Source organism: Zootoca vivipara, chromosome 10, assembly GCF_963506605.1.
Source record: "Zootoca vivipara chromosome 10, rZooViv1.1, whole genome shotgun sequence".
NCBI lineage: Eukaryota > Metazoa > Chordata > Lepidosauria > Squamata > Lacertidae > Zootoca > Zootoca vivipara.
The window spans coordinates 68,555,840-68,567,118 of record NC_083285.1 but is presented as its reverse complement, the minus strand read 5'-3'; the positions used below and the strand labels follow the sequence as shown (position 1 = coordinate 68,567,118).

At 47.3% G+C, this 11,279-nt stretch overlaps 1 protein-coding gene across 3 annotated transcripts in view; it reads right to left on the bottom strand.

Moving 5' to 3' along the window:
* Nucleotides 1-11,279, bottom strand: part of CALU (calumenin) — a 52,389-nt gene that overhangs the window by 3,692 nt on the left and 37,418 nt on the right. For 2 of the 3 annotated variants that reach the window (XM_035127176.2, XM_035127174.2), the window contains 5 exons: nt 9,145-9,380; nt 5,971-6,164; nt 3,938-4,104; nt 2,565-2,625; nt 1,741-1,940 (listed from right to left, as the gene is read on the bottom strand). In XM_035127176.2, coding sequence (XP_034983067.1) covers nt 1,741-1,940; nt 2,565-2,625; nt 3,938-4,104; nt 5,971-6,164; nt 9,145-9,380 — 858 coding nt within the window. Of the gene's footprint in view, nt 1-1,740; nt 1,941-2,564; nt 2,626-3,937; nt 4,105-5,704; nt 5,899-5,970; nt 6,165-9,144; nt 9,381-11,279 lie in introns of those variants that run through there. The other variant, XM_035127175.2, reaches the window with a different exon arrangement.

Genomic DNA, 11,279 nt, shown 5'->3' with positions numbered 1-11,279 from the left:
GTCCAGTTGAAATGTAAAGTGGTTGAGAAGGCAGAGTTGGTTCTGGAGAAAACATCCACTCCCAGTGTACAGTGAAGGACCGAGTGTAGTGTCCTTCCTGCAGGGGTAATAGGACCGAATCTTGCTGGGAGACTGAGGGTGAGACAGGAGAAGTAGGAGCTGCAAAAGGATCAGTCTACTTAGGTCTCAAACTAGTCTGGAGGGGAGAGGCTCTTCTGAGGAAAGAAGAGACTCCCAAAACCCAGGGAAGGAAGGGGTGTGTGGTGAGCCCTTAGGACTATTACTGAAAGTACCTCAGGAGCTGGATTTGTTAAAGGGATGGGTAGTGAAGGAAAGTACGTATCGCCTTAGAAAGGAACCAAACTATAAAGCCGAAACCTCTGAAAACGAATTGAAGTGAACTAGTGCATTATTAGGGACCCAGGTGGCGCTGTGGGTTAAACCACTGAGCCTAGGGCTTGCTGATCAGAAGGTCGGCGGTTCGAATCCCTGCGACAGGGTGAGCTCCCGTTGCTCGGTCCCAGCTCCTGCCAACCTAGCAGTTCGAAAGCACATCGAAGTGCGAGTAGATAAATAGGAACCGCTACAGCGGGAAGGTAAACGGCGTTTCCATGTGCTGCTCTGGTTCGCCAGAAGCGGCTTTGTCATGCTGGCCACATGACCTGGAAGCTGTACGCCGGCTCCCTCGGCCAATAATGCGAGATGAGCGCGCAACCCCAGAGTCGGTCACGACTGGACCTAATGGTCAGGGGTCCCTTTACCTTTAGTGCATTATTTTTATTTTTATTATTGAAGTAACCTAAGTTTTTCCACTTGTATTATACTACTATATATTGTATATATACTAGATTTTTTAAAAAACAACTTTATTGTTTATTTAAAGAACACCCACTTGAGACTCCAACTTATTGGTTATCACACTCACAAAGATCCCCCACAGGATACTCTGGGAGAGGTAGGTTTTGTTTTTAAGCCTTCGGGTAACAGGCTGTTCAGTGAGGTGGGGGCAATATATTTAAGTGAGAGCGGGCATATCGGCCACCCCCGCTCCCTGCTCCTGCATCTTCCCAGGAGCAGGAGGACAGTACTGTATAGCTTTGGAACAGTGGTTTGCAGAGGGGCACAGTTCAGAAGGCAGAACCTGGGAAATACTGGATGGGGAACAGCTAGGAGAAGAAATATTGAAAGGGAGAGGGTTAACAGACTCACAGTCTCTGGACAGCCTACCTCCGCTCAGCCCAAGGTCAAGAAGAGCTCAGAAAGTTTCAGAACAGAAAGCACAGAGGGTACTACAAGATCAGATTACAAGCCACAGGAGTGACATAGATACGGCGGGGTTGTAAGCTTAATTGGGAACACTGCCATTCTGGGTGGACACTTTCTTTTGCCCTTAGCTGTGTTTATTAAAGAAACCAACTCAGGGGTCGACAACGTGTGGCCCATGAGCCACAAGCGGCCCACATGGGTCATTTAAATGGCCCAGAAACTGCCCCCAAACCGAGCCACCCGCTCGGCAAGTCCCTGCGCACTGCGCTAAACCGGCGCAGCGCTGAGCGGGGACTCGCTTCCGCGCCGGGAATCACGTCTGTGCAGACGCGATCCAGCCCGCAGAGCGATCTCTGCAGGTGTGAACCGGCGCAGGCGACGTAAACTAACTGGTAAAAATTCCTTTCATTTGATCTGCCCATTTATGGCCACAGGGGAGGAAGCCGATTCCCCGAATCCTGACAAGAGCCTCACCTTGTTCTGATCCGACTCGTAAACGAGGTGCCGTGCTTCTGCCTCGGCGTGATCGTAGTCCGAGGGGAGGATCCAGTCCTTGGTCTCCTCCTTGTCCATCTTCCCGTCGCGGTTCTTGTCCCGGAACTCTACAAATTGCTCTCGCTCCGTCTTCACCCACTCGGGCTCTTCGGCGTCGCCGTCGTGGCTGTACATGTCGCCTGTGGCGAAAGGGGAGAGAGGCAAAGAGACAGGCAGGCAGACACTGGGTCAGGCATGAGAACCACGTGTCCATTTGACTCAGCTGCAAATTTTAACCTGAGGCCCAAGCATATATAAATTCAATAAATAATAAAAAATAATTAGCAACCACACACAAAAAAGAATACAACTCTATCGCGGAATGCACCACAGGGCTATGTGAGGGTGAGAACAATAACGACTCTTAAATCACTTGGATCAGTAGCTAGCCCGGGAATGAGAAGGTGCAAGGTAAGGGGAGGCAAGTATCAAGGAGGGAGGAGCTTTTTATTTTAAATGGCCTAGCCAGGAATCTTTTCCCTTTTGCCAAGATGCTGAGGAACACAAAATTGAAAGACACGTCAGTATTAATCAATGAAACTGGGAGGGACAGGCTGCCCTGTTCCTTTGGGGTGTGACTGCTCCCCCCCCCCAGCTGCCATGATAATGGGGACGATATCTTAATTTAATTTATTACCCACCCTTCGTTCCCAAAGTGGGTTGCAGTCATTTTAAATGCAGCATTGGAACCGTAAATTTGAGGAGTGACAACGGACTCTGAACTAAGGGAGGGGGGGGGGAGAGGGAAGTGATGTCGGGCTCACCTATGTATTCTTCCAAGTCAATGAAGCCATCCCCGTTCTTGTCAATGTCCTCCATTGTTTCCTGTTGAGAAAAACCATCATCAGCATCGCAGCTTAAGCTCAGGCGGGACCCATGGTGCCCCTTCTTTGCCAGAGAGCAAAGAGAGGCGAGTATAAGAATTGCTTTCCAGCGGGCAAGAAGAGAACCTTAGGATCAATATAGAACAGACATCCAACAGGTAGATCGTGATCTACCGGTGTAGGTCACTGGACGTCTGCTCAATATTTTTTCCCTGAACTGCTAAAAAACTGGCTTTTCCTCCTCCCCAAAAATACCTCAACGAATTTGACCTCAACCCCCCCAAACAGGGTTTTCCTTCCAAAAAAAAAAGCACAAGTTTGACCTGAATCCCCCAAAACAGGGGGCGGATCACTGCCAGTTTTTTAACTCTGGGAGTAGATCGCAGTCTCTTGGGAGATGGCCACCCTGATATAGAACATACAGAGACCCCTAGACATCCCAAACAACCCACCCACAGAACAAGTTCAGAAACCTCTCCTTCCACATATGATCCAGAGCTGGCAATGATAAGCTGACCAGAACCAGGGTGGATATGATTTAAATCAAATCGATTTAAATCACGATTTAAATCACTAATCAGTAAGACTTGATTTAAATCATTTTTTTACAGAAAGACTCATTCTTGCTGGTATAATCTTAATATTTGCAACCAGAAGGTTTCATTTTAGGAATAATAAATTTTCAGAGTAGTTAATCAGAATTAACTGACTTGGTCATACTAATAGAAATACATAGATAATTATGAAATTATTGTGAGATTTAACAAGTTAGCTGTTTATATTTGAACAACTTTCCTGCTGTACTTTATTGGAAGGAGAAAAATAATCATTTCCTTAATAACAATTTAAACAGTTTATTTAACTAAAACAGTATTATAGCATATCTATCCATGTTTGTCAACTGATGTGGTTAAACAATTAAAACTTAGACTGAGTTTTAGCACACATGAGAAACTTAAAACAAATCCTTATTTCTTGATGCATAGCCTTTGGACTAGAATGTAACTTAAATAGAAAACTATCTTTAGAAAGATTTTTCCTCCAAAAGCATTTTATTTTTAAAAAATCCAATTTAAATTTTAAAAAAGTCTGGGTTTTTTTTTAAAAAAATCTGATTTAAATAAATTTAAAAATCTGATTTTTAAAATTATATTACTTTTATCCACCCTGACCAGAACACATTTCAGAAGTAGCATTAAAAATGGTTTCAAAAGCCTTTTGCCGGCAGGATATGGGTGGCAGCGTGTCACTTAAATATAGTTATACTTGCTCCCTGGCTTAAGTTAACCTGTGTCTCCATGTGTGGTACCCACCTGCACAACTATATCCTTCATGTATTCGTATTCTTCAGGATGCAGAAAAGCCGTGAACTCTTCCTTGGTAGCAATCAGGTCGCCGTCCTTGTCGGCCATCTTGAACCTCCGCTCATCTCTCACCATCATCTGCTTGTAGTTAAAGCCATCGTCGGGGTCGGGGTCGTCTGGGTAGCAAGAGAAAGGTTGCGTCTGCTTCAGCACCAGGAGATTGCTTGAGGGGTCACAAATCTCACCGTTCGGTGTTATCATTTCTACTGCCGGAAGTGCTGTATGCACATGTTTACTGAACATGTCACAGGGCACACTGTCCACACTAACGGTGGAATAACTGCAGCCCAGCAAGTTCTGCACCACCCTTTCCAAGAGCAATATGTTGCTCAGGGCCCCTGGAGACCATCATTTCTCACTACCGAAAATGGCTGACTCTTTGGTCACCCTCCTGCTTTAAGGAATATTTTAACCATAGCAATTACTTCATTTCGAACCAACTAGAGATACATGAAAGGAAAGTTATTATCTGGGTATCAAAATTAAAGTAAAAGCCAAGAGCAACATGCTATATCGCAAGAGGGATAGCTCTTTTCCCAAATCAAGGCAGGGAGTGCACGATAAGCAGGAAGGTGTGTTTGCAATAGGCTCAGAGCTTTACACACTAGCCTTTTCCCCCGACCTGGCACCATCCTGACTGTATGGACTACAACTTCCATCAGCCATAGGCAGCACGGACGTGCTAGCAAGGGCTGATGGGAGTTGTAGTCCCAAAGATCTGGAGGGTACCAGGCTGGAGACAGCTGGTTTGGGTCAATGCTAGTGAATAGATTTCTGGAAACACCCCCTTCCCTCAATGCGGAGTGGTGGGTTCCTGGGGACTCCAGCTGAACCCAGAAGTTAGCCTTCCTTGCACTGGGTGACATTTGCAGACAGGAAGGGTGGGCTCCTGGGCCAGGGGGAAGGGGATGCTCCTGGGTTATGTGACCACTGGACGTGGTGGCTGGGGCTTAGAGGAGTCCAACACAGCCTCCGGGGGGCCATGGATTCTCCCCTCCTTTCTTAGGCAAAGGTCTTGAAGAGCTCAAACGCAACAGGAGAATTAAAGTTAACATACAGCCTGTGGTAGCACTCAAGAGAGTTACCATTAAGACCACGTCGCTTGGCTGTATTTATCAATGAAGCAGAGGTGTGAAGCTGCATCTCCTGTCAAGGTCCAAGACTTCTAGGGCCTTTTGTGCTTCCTCAATGTAAGTTGGCAAGGGACCATTTTCAAAGGAGGGAACTGCTACCTCTCCCATAACATGGGATTCTATCCCGTGTTAGAAACTCCTTAAACCAGGGTTACGGTCGTCCAAACCAAATGCCTGGTTGCCATTCTGGGGCCAGATGGCTCAAAAGTCGTATTTCTCAATGTGACTTTTTGGTTCCTGAAATTCATTCCGATTGTGCAGATAAAATATAACGGACAGAATTCTGCAGGGTGTGAAAACTGTCAAGATCCAAAGATCTCCAGGCACGCACCTCCAGATGGTGGAGACGTCAGGCGCTATCCGGGCATCTTCACTTGGTTGCAAGTGGCCCATAGCCAGGTGCAAAATGTGCCTGGCGAGTTTCGAACGCTAATTCTATCAGCAGAGGCGCATCAGGCCCCGGGTCTAAATCATTAGGCATTTCAGACTTCCCATGGCCTGCAAGACCACCCCGCCCCCCCCCCCTTCCTGCTTTATCGGCAGGAGATCAAGATGACTGCGGCTCTGGCAACTTGCCCCTTACCCAGGTAAGTGCCATAGGTCACGTTTCTGTACTCATCCCAGGAGATTAAGCCATCTTGGTTCATGTCATACTCCTGCCACTGGTGCTCTACATTGTCATACACGTACTTCTTCTGCGCCTTCTTAATCCAGGCCTTCAGCTCCCCCTCGGTCACAAACCCATCCTTATCCGTGTCTATTTTACTTACAATCATTCTACAAGACAAAACAGCAAGTTTCAAGACGCCGGACTCCGGAAAGCGGTTACCCCAAGAGCGGGGGACCTACCTAAGATGTAGCCGTAGGTGGCATTTTTATACTCCTCCCAGGAAATGAGCCCGTCCTCATTGAGGTCGTGCCCCTTCCACTGACGCTCTACATCCTCGTAAATCCAGCGCTTTTGGGCAAACTTAATCCAGTCTTTTAGCTCTTCGGGAGTTACAAACCCGTCCTTGTCTTCGTCTATTTTACTTACAATCTTTCTGTAGGAAATGCAGAAAAAGCCGGCAAGAGTTAAAAGAAACAAAAGGGAATAAATACCTGGGCCCACCCAGAAGGGGTCACTTGCCCTGTTTGGCAACGGCTATGGGGCAACCCATCAGGAGCAAGAGCCACCAGGAAGAGGGCACCAGGAAGAGGGCACCTGTAGCCCTCTTTTGTTGCTGGGACTCCCTTCAACCACAGCCAGTATGGTCAACAGTCAGGGAAAGTGGGGGGGGGCGCAGCCTGACAGCAGGTGGAGAGCAACCAACACCCCTTCCCTTCCCTCTTCTGTACAGTGGTACCTCGGTTTTTGAACAGCTTAGTTCCCAAACAACTCAGAACCTGAACGCTGCAAACTTTGCCTCGGAAGCCGAACGTGCTCCTGAGCTTCCATTTTTACTGTTGCACAGCTTATTTGAATCCCCCGCATAGCAATTATGGCTTCCTTCCTTCAGTTTTACCCTTAAGCAGCAAATTTAAGTCCCCTCCAATCATAATTAAAGCCTTCCGTTTCTGACTGCAGTATTCTGAGGTGATATTTGGTGTGTTTGTTTTTGGTATTTTTTGCGTTTTTGTGGCTTTTCCATTTTTGTGACTGTGGCTTGTTTTTTGTTTTATGATTGATTGATTGATTGATTGATTGTGTGACTGCGGAAATGGATAAAAGCCCCCCCCCCATCCAAACAATGACTATGGTTTTGGAACGCTTTGGTTTTGGAACGGACTTCCGGAACGGATTAAGTTTGAGAACCAAGGTACCACTGTATTAGGAAGGAACAGACTGAAGCTCTAGTGTTCGACAGCAGGGTGGCAGCTGGTCATATTTGAGGCACAGTGGCTTCTGAAACCCTCAGCAGTTTATATGGACCTCTCAGACAGCCCACCTCCCCGTGCATCCAGTAGTAACCAAGGACCTGCTTGTAACGCCATGCAAGCACGGAACCAGATCCTACCAGATGCAATCCATTATTTGGCACAATTAAATCAACTTTAAACATTAATTTGCATTTAACAGCCCTGGTCTCGGGAGTCCTGAGGCAAGGAAAGCCACTGAAGACACACACACAAAGGCTTCCTCCTTGCTCCAGGCAGCTGCCCCAGGGATCTCCAGTCACAGAGGAGGGGCACAGCAGCAGCTGCTGGGAATCAATAAAGCAAGCTGAGGCCAGGGAGGGTAGAGCTTAAGGATAAAGGAGGGAAAGGGCTGCAGCTGCCACCTACGCTAAGAAGCTCAAAAAGCAGCCAAGATGGAGGCATGGGTGGTGGTGGTGGTGGCTGGTTTTGAGCTTCCAAGACAAACACATGCTGCCTTTGTACTGTGTTAAAAACACATTTTCTTCGCAGAGTGCCAGATTCTTTTCCTTGACACCTGACCCACTAACAGGCAAGCTCTCGAGGGCCAGGCGTTACAGTTGGGCTGTCCTCCACCCCTTCGCTATCCTCCACTTACATCAAAGCATGCTGGTGAGGGATTTAACTGAAACCCGACCTACAAGGAAAGGTCGGACAAGGTGGCAATTCTGGGCAAGAGGCAGGAGTCCTAGAAAAGTAGCCTGCAACCTGCCTGCCCTAACTAGACGACGACTCCCCTGAACAGCAGGAAACACATCCTGCTACTCTAGAACAGCCTTCCCCAGCCTTACTACAATTCCCATCAGCCCTTGCCAACACAGACAGCTGCTCTGGAGAGTGTTCCTGTGATGCAATGTGAACTAGAGTGCTTGGCCCAAATTTTTGCTAGACCTAATGGCTTTGCTCGAACCCTGCTTTGTGTGTGTTTGTGTGTGATGACTGCCTCACGCACTAGTGGGTGATAGTCTGAAAGCCTGTGCTGGATGCCCTTCTTCTTGCCCCGACCCTAATGGGCACCTGCCTGTTGGAACAACACAGCAGCACCCTACTCACAGCTGCCAGAAAAAAATGAAACAAAATTCTTGAATCAATTCTCAGGCTCAAACAGGGACGTCGCAGAAGTGATGCAAGCCTGTGCTACATTGCTGGGCTGGACAAACAACCTGAGCTCCAGTCTCTTTGGTCAAGGCCCCTGCAGCAGTGTAGCATGTTCTGAAAGTCTCAACAGTAAGGGGCTAATGGGGCAAACTTGCATGATTTATTTCTCAAGGAGAGTTTCCCCCAAGTCTGGAGCAGCAGAAGCATAAGAATGCTCAGCCAAATATAACCACAGCTGTCACTCCCGTTACTTGACACTTGGGCCACAGCGGGGGGGGGGGGGGTTGCAAGGTGTGGGGGAGGCATTTCCCACTGCACTGCCAAGGGAGAGCCATGAGCCCCATCAAGGTCACAGCCTTCTTGCGGAGCTAATTTGAACAAATGCAATGAAGCAGGTTAATGTATTAGCACTGCTATTCTCCTCAGCATAGGGCCCTAGTCAAGACTCTCAACATGGGCTCAAATTTTATTATTGTTAACCAGCAACTTAAGGGGCATTTAATAATATGATGCACCTCCACCGATTTTAATGCAACCTTTGGCCTTCCGGATGTTGCTGAACTACAACTCCCATCAGTACCGGGAAGCGTGGCCAATGGCTGGGGATGGTGGGAGTTGTCGCTCAGCAACATCTAGGTCAAAGGTTCCCCACACCTGCCCTAACTCTATAGATACTGACCTGGGAATGATTTCCGTTTAATTCATGCCAGCTTACTTCTGAGAAAATGTCGCTAGCTTTGGGCTGCAAGTCTGTCTAAAGGAGGAATGGGTAACTTGAGGATTTTCAGATGTGGTTGGGTTCCAACATCTACCAGCTGCAGGTAGCATGTGGGAATCCCACAACACCTCGAAGGCTACAGGTTCCCCACCCATGGCCTAAAGTTGCTTAGCTGGACCAAGAGCCCAGTTGCTTAGCTGCATCAGAGCCCCGTGGGAGCTGGCTTGTGGGGAGGACACAAAACAGGCTGCAGTGGGCTTGAGTCACCCCCAAGCAGCCTTCCTATGTGAAGACCATCAAGGTTTCCTTACCCCAGCCTCTCCTTGCTCTCTTCTGGCGTCAGCTGGTCAAAGGTCTTGGCCTCATCTGCACCCAGGAAGGCATCGTGGTCATAGTCAAAGTTCTGTGCATCATCATGGACCTTGTCGCTGAGTTGAGGCTCGTGGTGGATGCGATCTTTCTTCTCGGTGGGTTTGCTCAGAACACAGACGGTCCACAGGGACAGGTACAAAACGGCCTGCCGAATAGCCGCAACCATGGCGATATCCTTGGGAAATTAAACACAGGAGCAACAGTTAGCTGGTTTTAAGCTGCAGGTCTTCAGGCTTCCCGTGGGGACCATCAGTCACGCCACACAATTGCCCTTCTGCTAGATGCTTCCAACTGCAGAAAAAGGACGTTACAATTAGCTGGCTGCCTGATACCACTTGTCTTAATTAGCAAGAAGTGATGGCATTTGCGATCACCATGTTGAATGTGCCCAGATGACCCCCGAGGCTATTATTTTCTCATGGCATAGAGGCATCAACAACTAGCCGGGCACACACTAATACGTTGGGTTAAGCTAAATGTAACTGACCACACTGCCCTCCTGCAAACAAGCTATTTTGAAACTACAAAGAACCGAAGTCGTGACGTATTGTGTAGGTGTTTAGAACTAGAGAACTGCAGCCAAAGACTTGGCTAGTTCATTCTGATCAATGGGAATTTCACTCCCCACATGCCACACCTCTCTTGACAGTGCTGTCCCCAAAGCTTGCTGCCTCCAGAAGACCCCTTGTTCATCCACCCCTCTGCTGCAAACCGCACACAGCTCCTCTGTCCCAGGGTCCGAAGTGAGGCCCTCCATTAGGACAAGGGAACAGGAAGGAGGAAGATACAGGCTTGCAAAAGCAGCCTTTGCCATCAGCTGGCTGGAGTTGATAGATGCTGTAGTCCAAAACATCTGGAGGTCACTAGATTGGCAAAGGCTGAGCGGAGGGAAGGACGGTAGCTCCGTTGGCAGAGCATGTGACTCCTAAATCTCAGTGTTGTAGGTTTGAGCCCCATGTTGGGCAAAAGATCCCTGTATTGCAGGGGGTTGGACTAGATGACCCTGTGGCCTCTTCCAACTCTACAGTTCTGTGACTCTAAGGATATAGCACTGGCTGACAGATGGAAACTAAGGGAGGCAGAGGGCAAAAGGAAGGAGGGACACAGAGTAAAGACACTGGTGCTTTTTTATTGGCCCCTCCTTCCCTCAACTCTGCCTCCTCCACCATCCATTCATTTCCTCAGTTTCCTTTCCAGCCAGCTCTGCCATCCTTCTGCTAAACCTGCATCTGGACTCCATGTATGCACATGCACCATATATACAGTACTTTCAATGGGAAAGTTCGCTTCAGTTTATGAACACTTCAGTTTATGAACAGACTTCCAGAACCAATTGTGTTCATAAACCGAGGTACCACTGTATAAATATTCACATGATCACAAGTACACCTTACAAACACATATTTTGAATACAATTACATATTTGACTTCCCTCCCCCACTTTTTGTGGTTCCTTTTCTACTTTAGATTTTTAACACTGCATATTCCACTTTACTCCATTTCTTCCTTCCTTTTACCTTAGTAGTGTTTTTAACTGCTTGATTTAAGTTAATCCTACTAATGAACTTATTTGCATGCCCACACATTTCAGATATTCTACAAATTTTCCCATTCTTTAATAACCCCCCCCAAAAAAAAATTGGCATAGTCTATCAATTTAATCAGCCACTCTTCCTTAGTTGGAATAGCATCTTCTTTCTACCTCTGGGCAAACACCATTCTGGCTGTGGTTGTGGCATACAAGAGCAAATTTTTAAGGTCCTTCAGAATCCCTATATTCACAATCCCTAAAAGAAAAGCTTCCGGTTTTTTTTTACTAAAGGTTATCTTAAACATTTTCTTCATTATAAACCATTTCCCAGAAGACTTATGTTCTTTTAGAGGACCACCACATATGATAGAATGTGCCTTCCTTTTCTTTACACTTTCAGCATGCGTTTGTGTGGACTCCCTGTATCCTTGACCCACACCTACAGTAGTAAGAATGTTTTCACCATCTAGACTAGCTTGTGACTTCTCCGCACATGGCATGCTGCTATTCAATGCTCGTTTCTTTAATCTACCATAACATCAT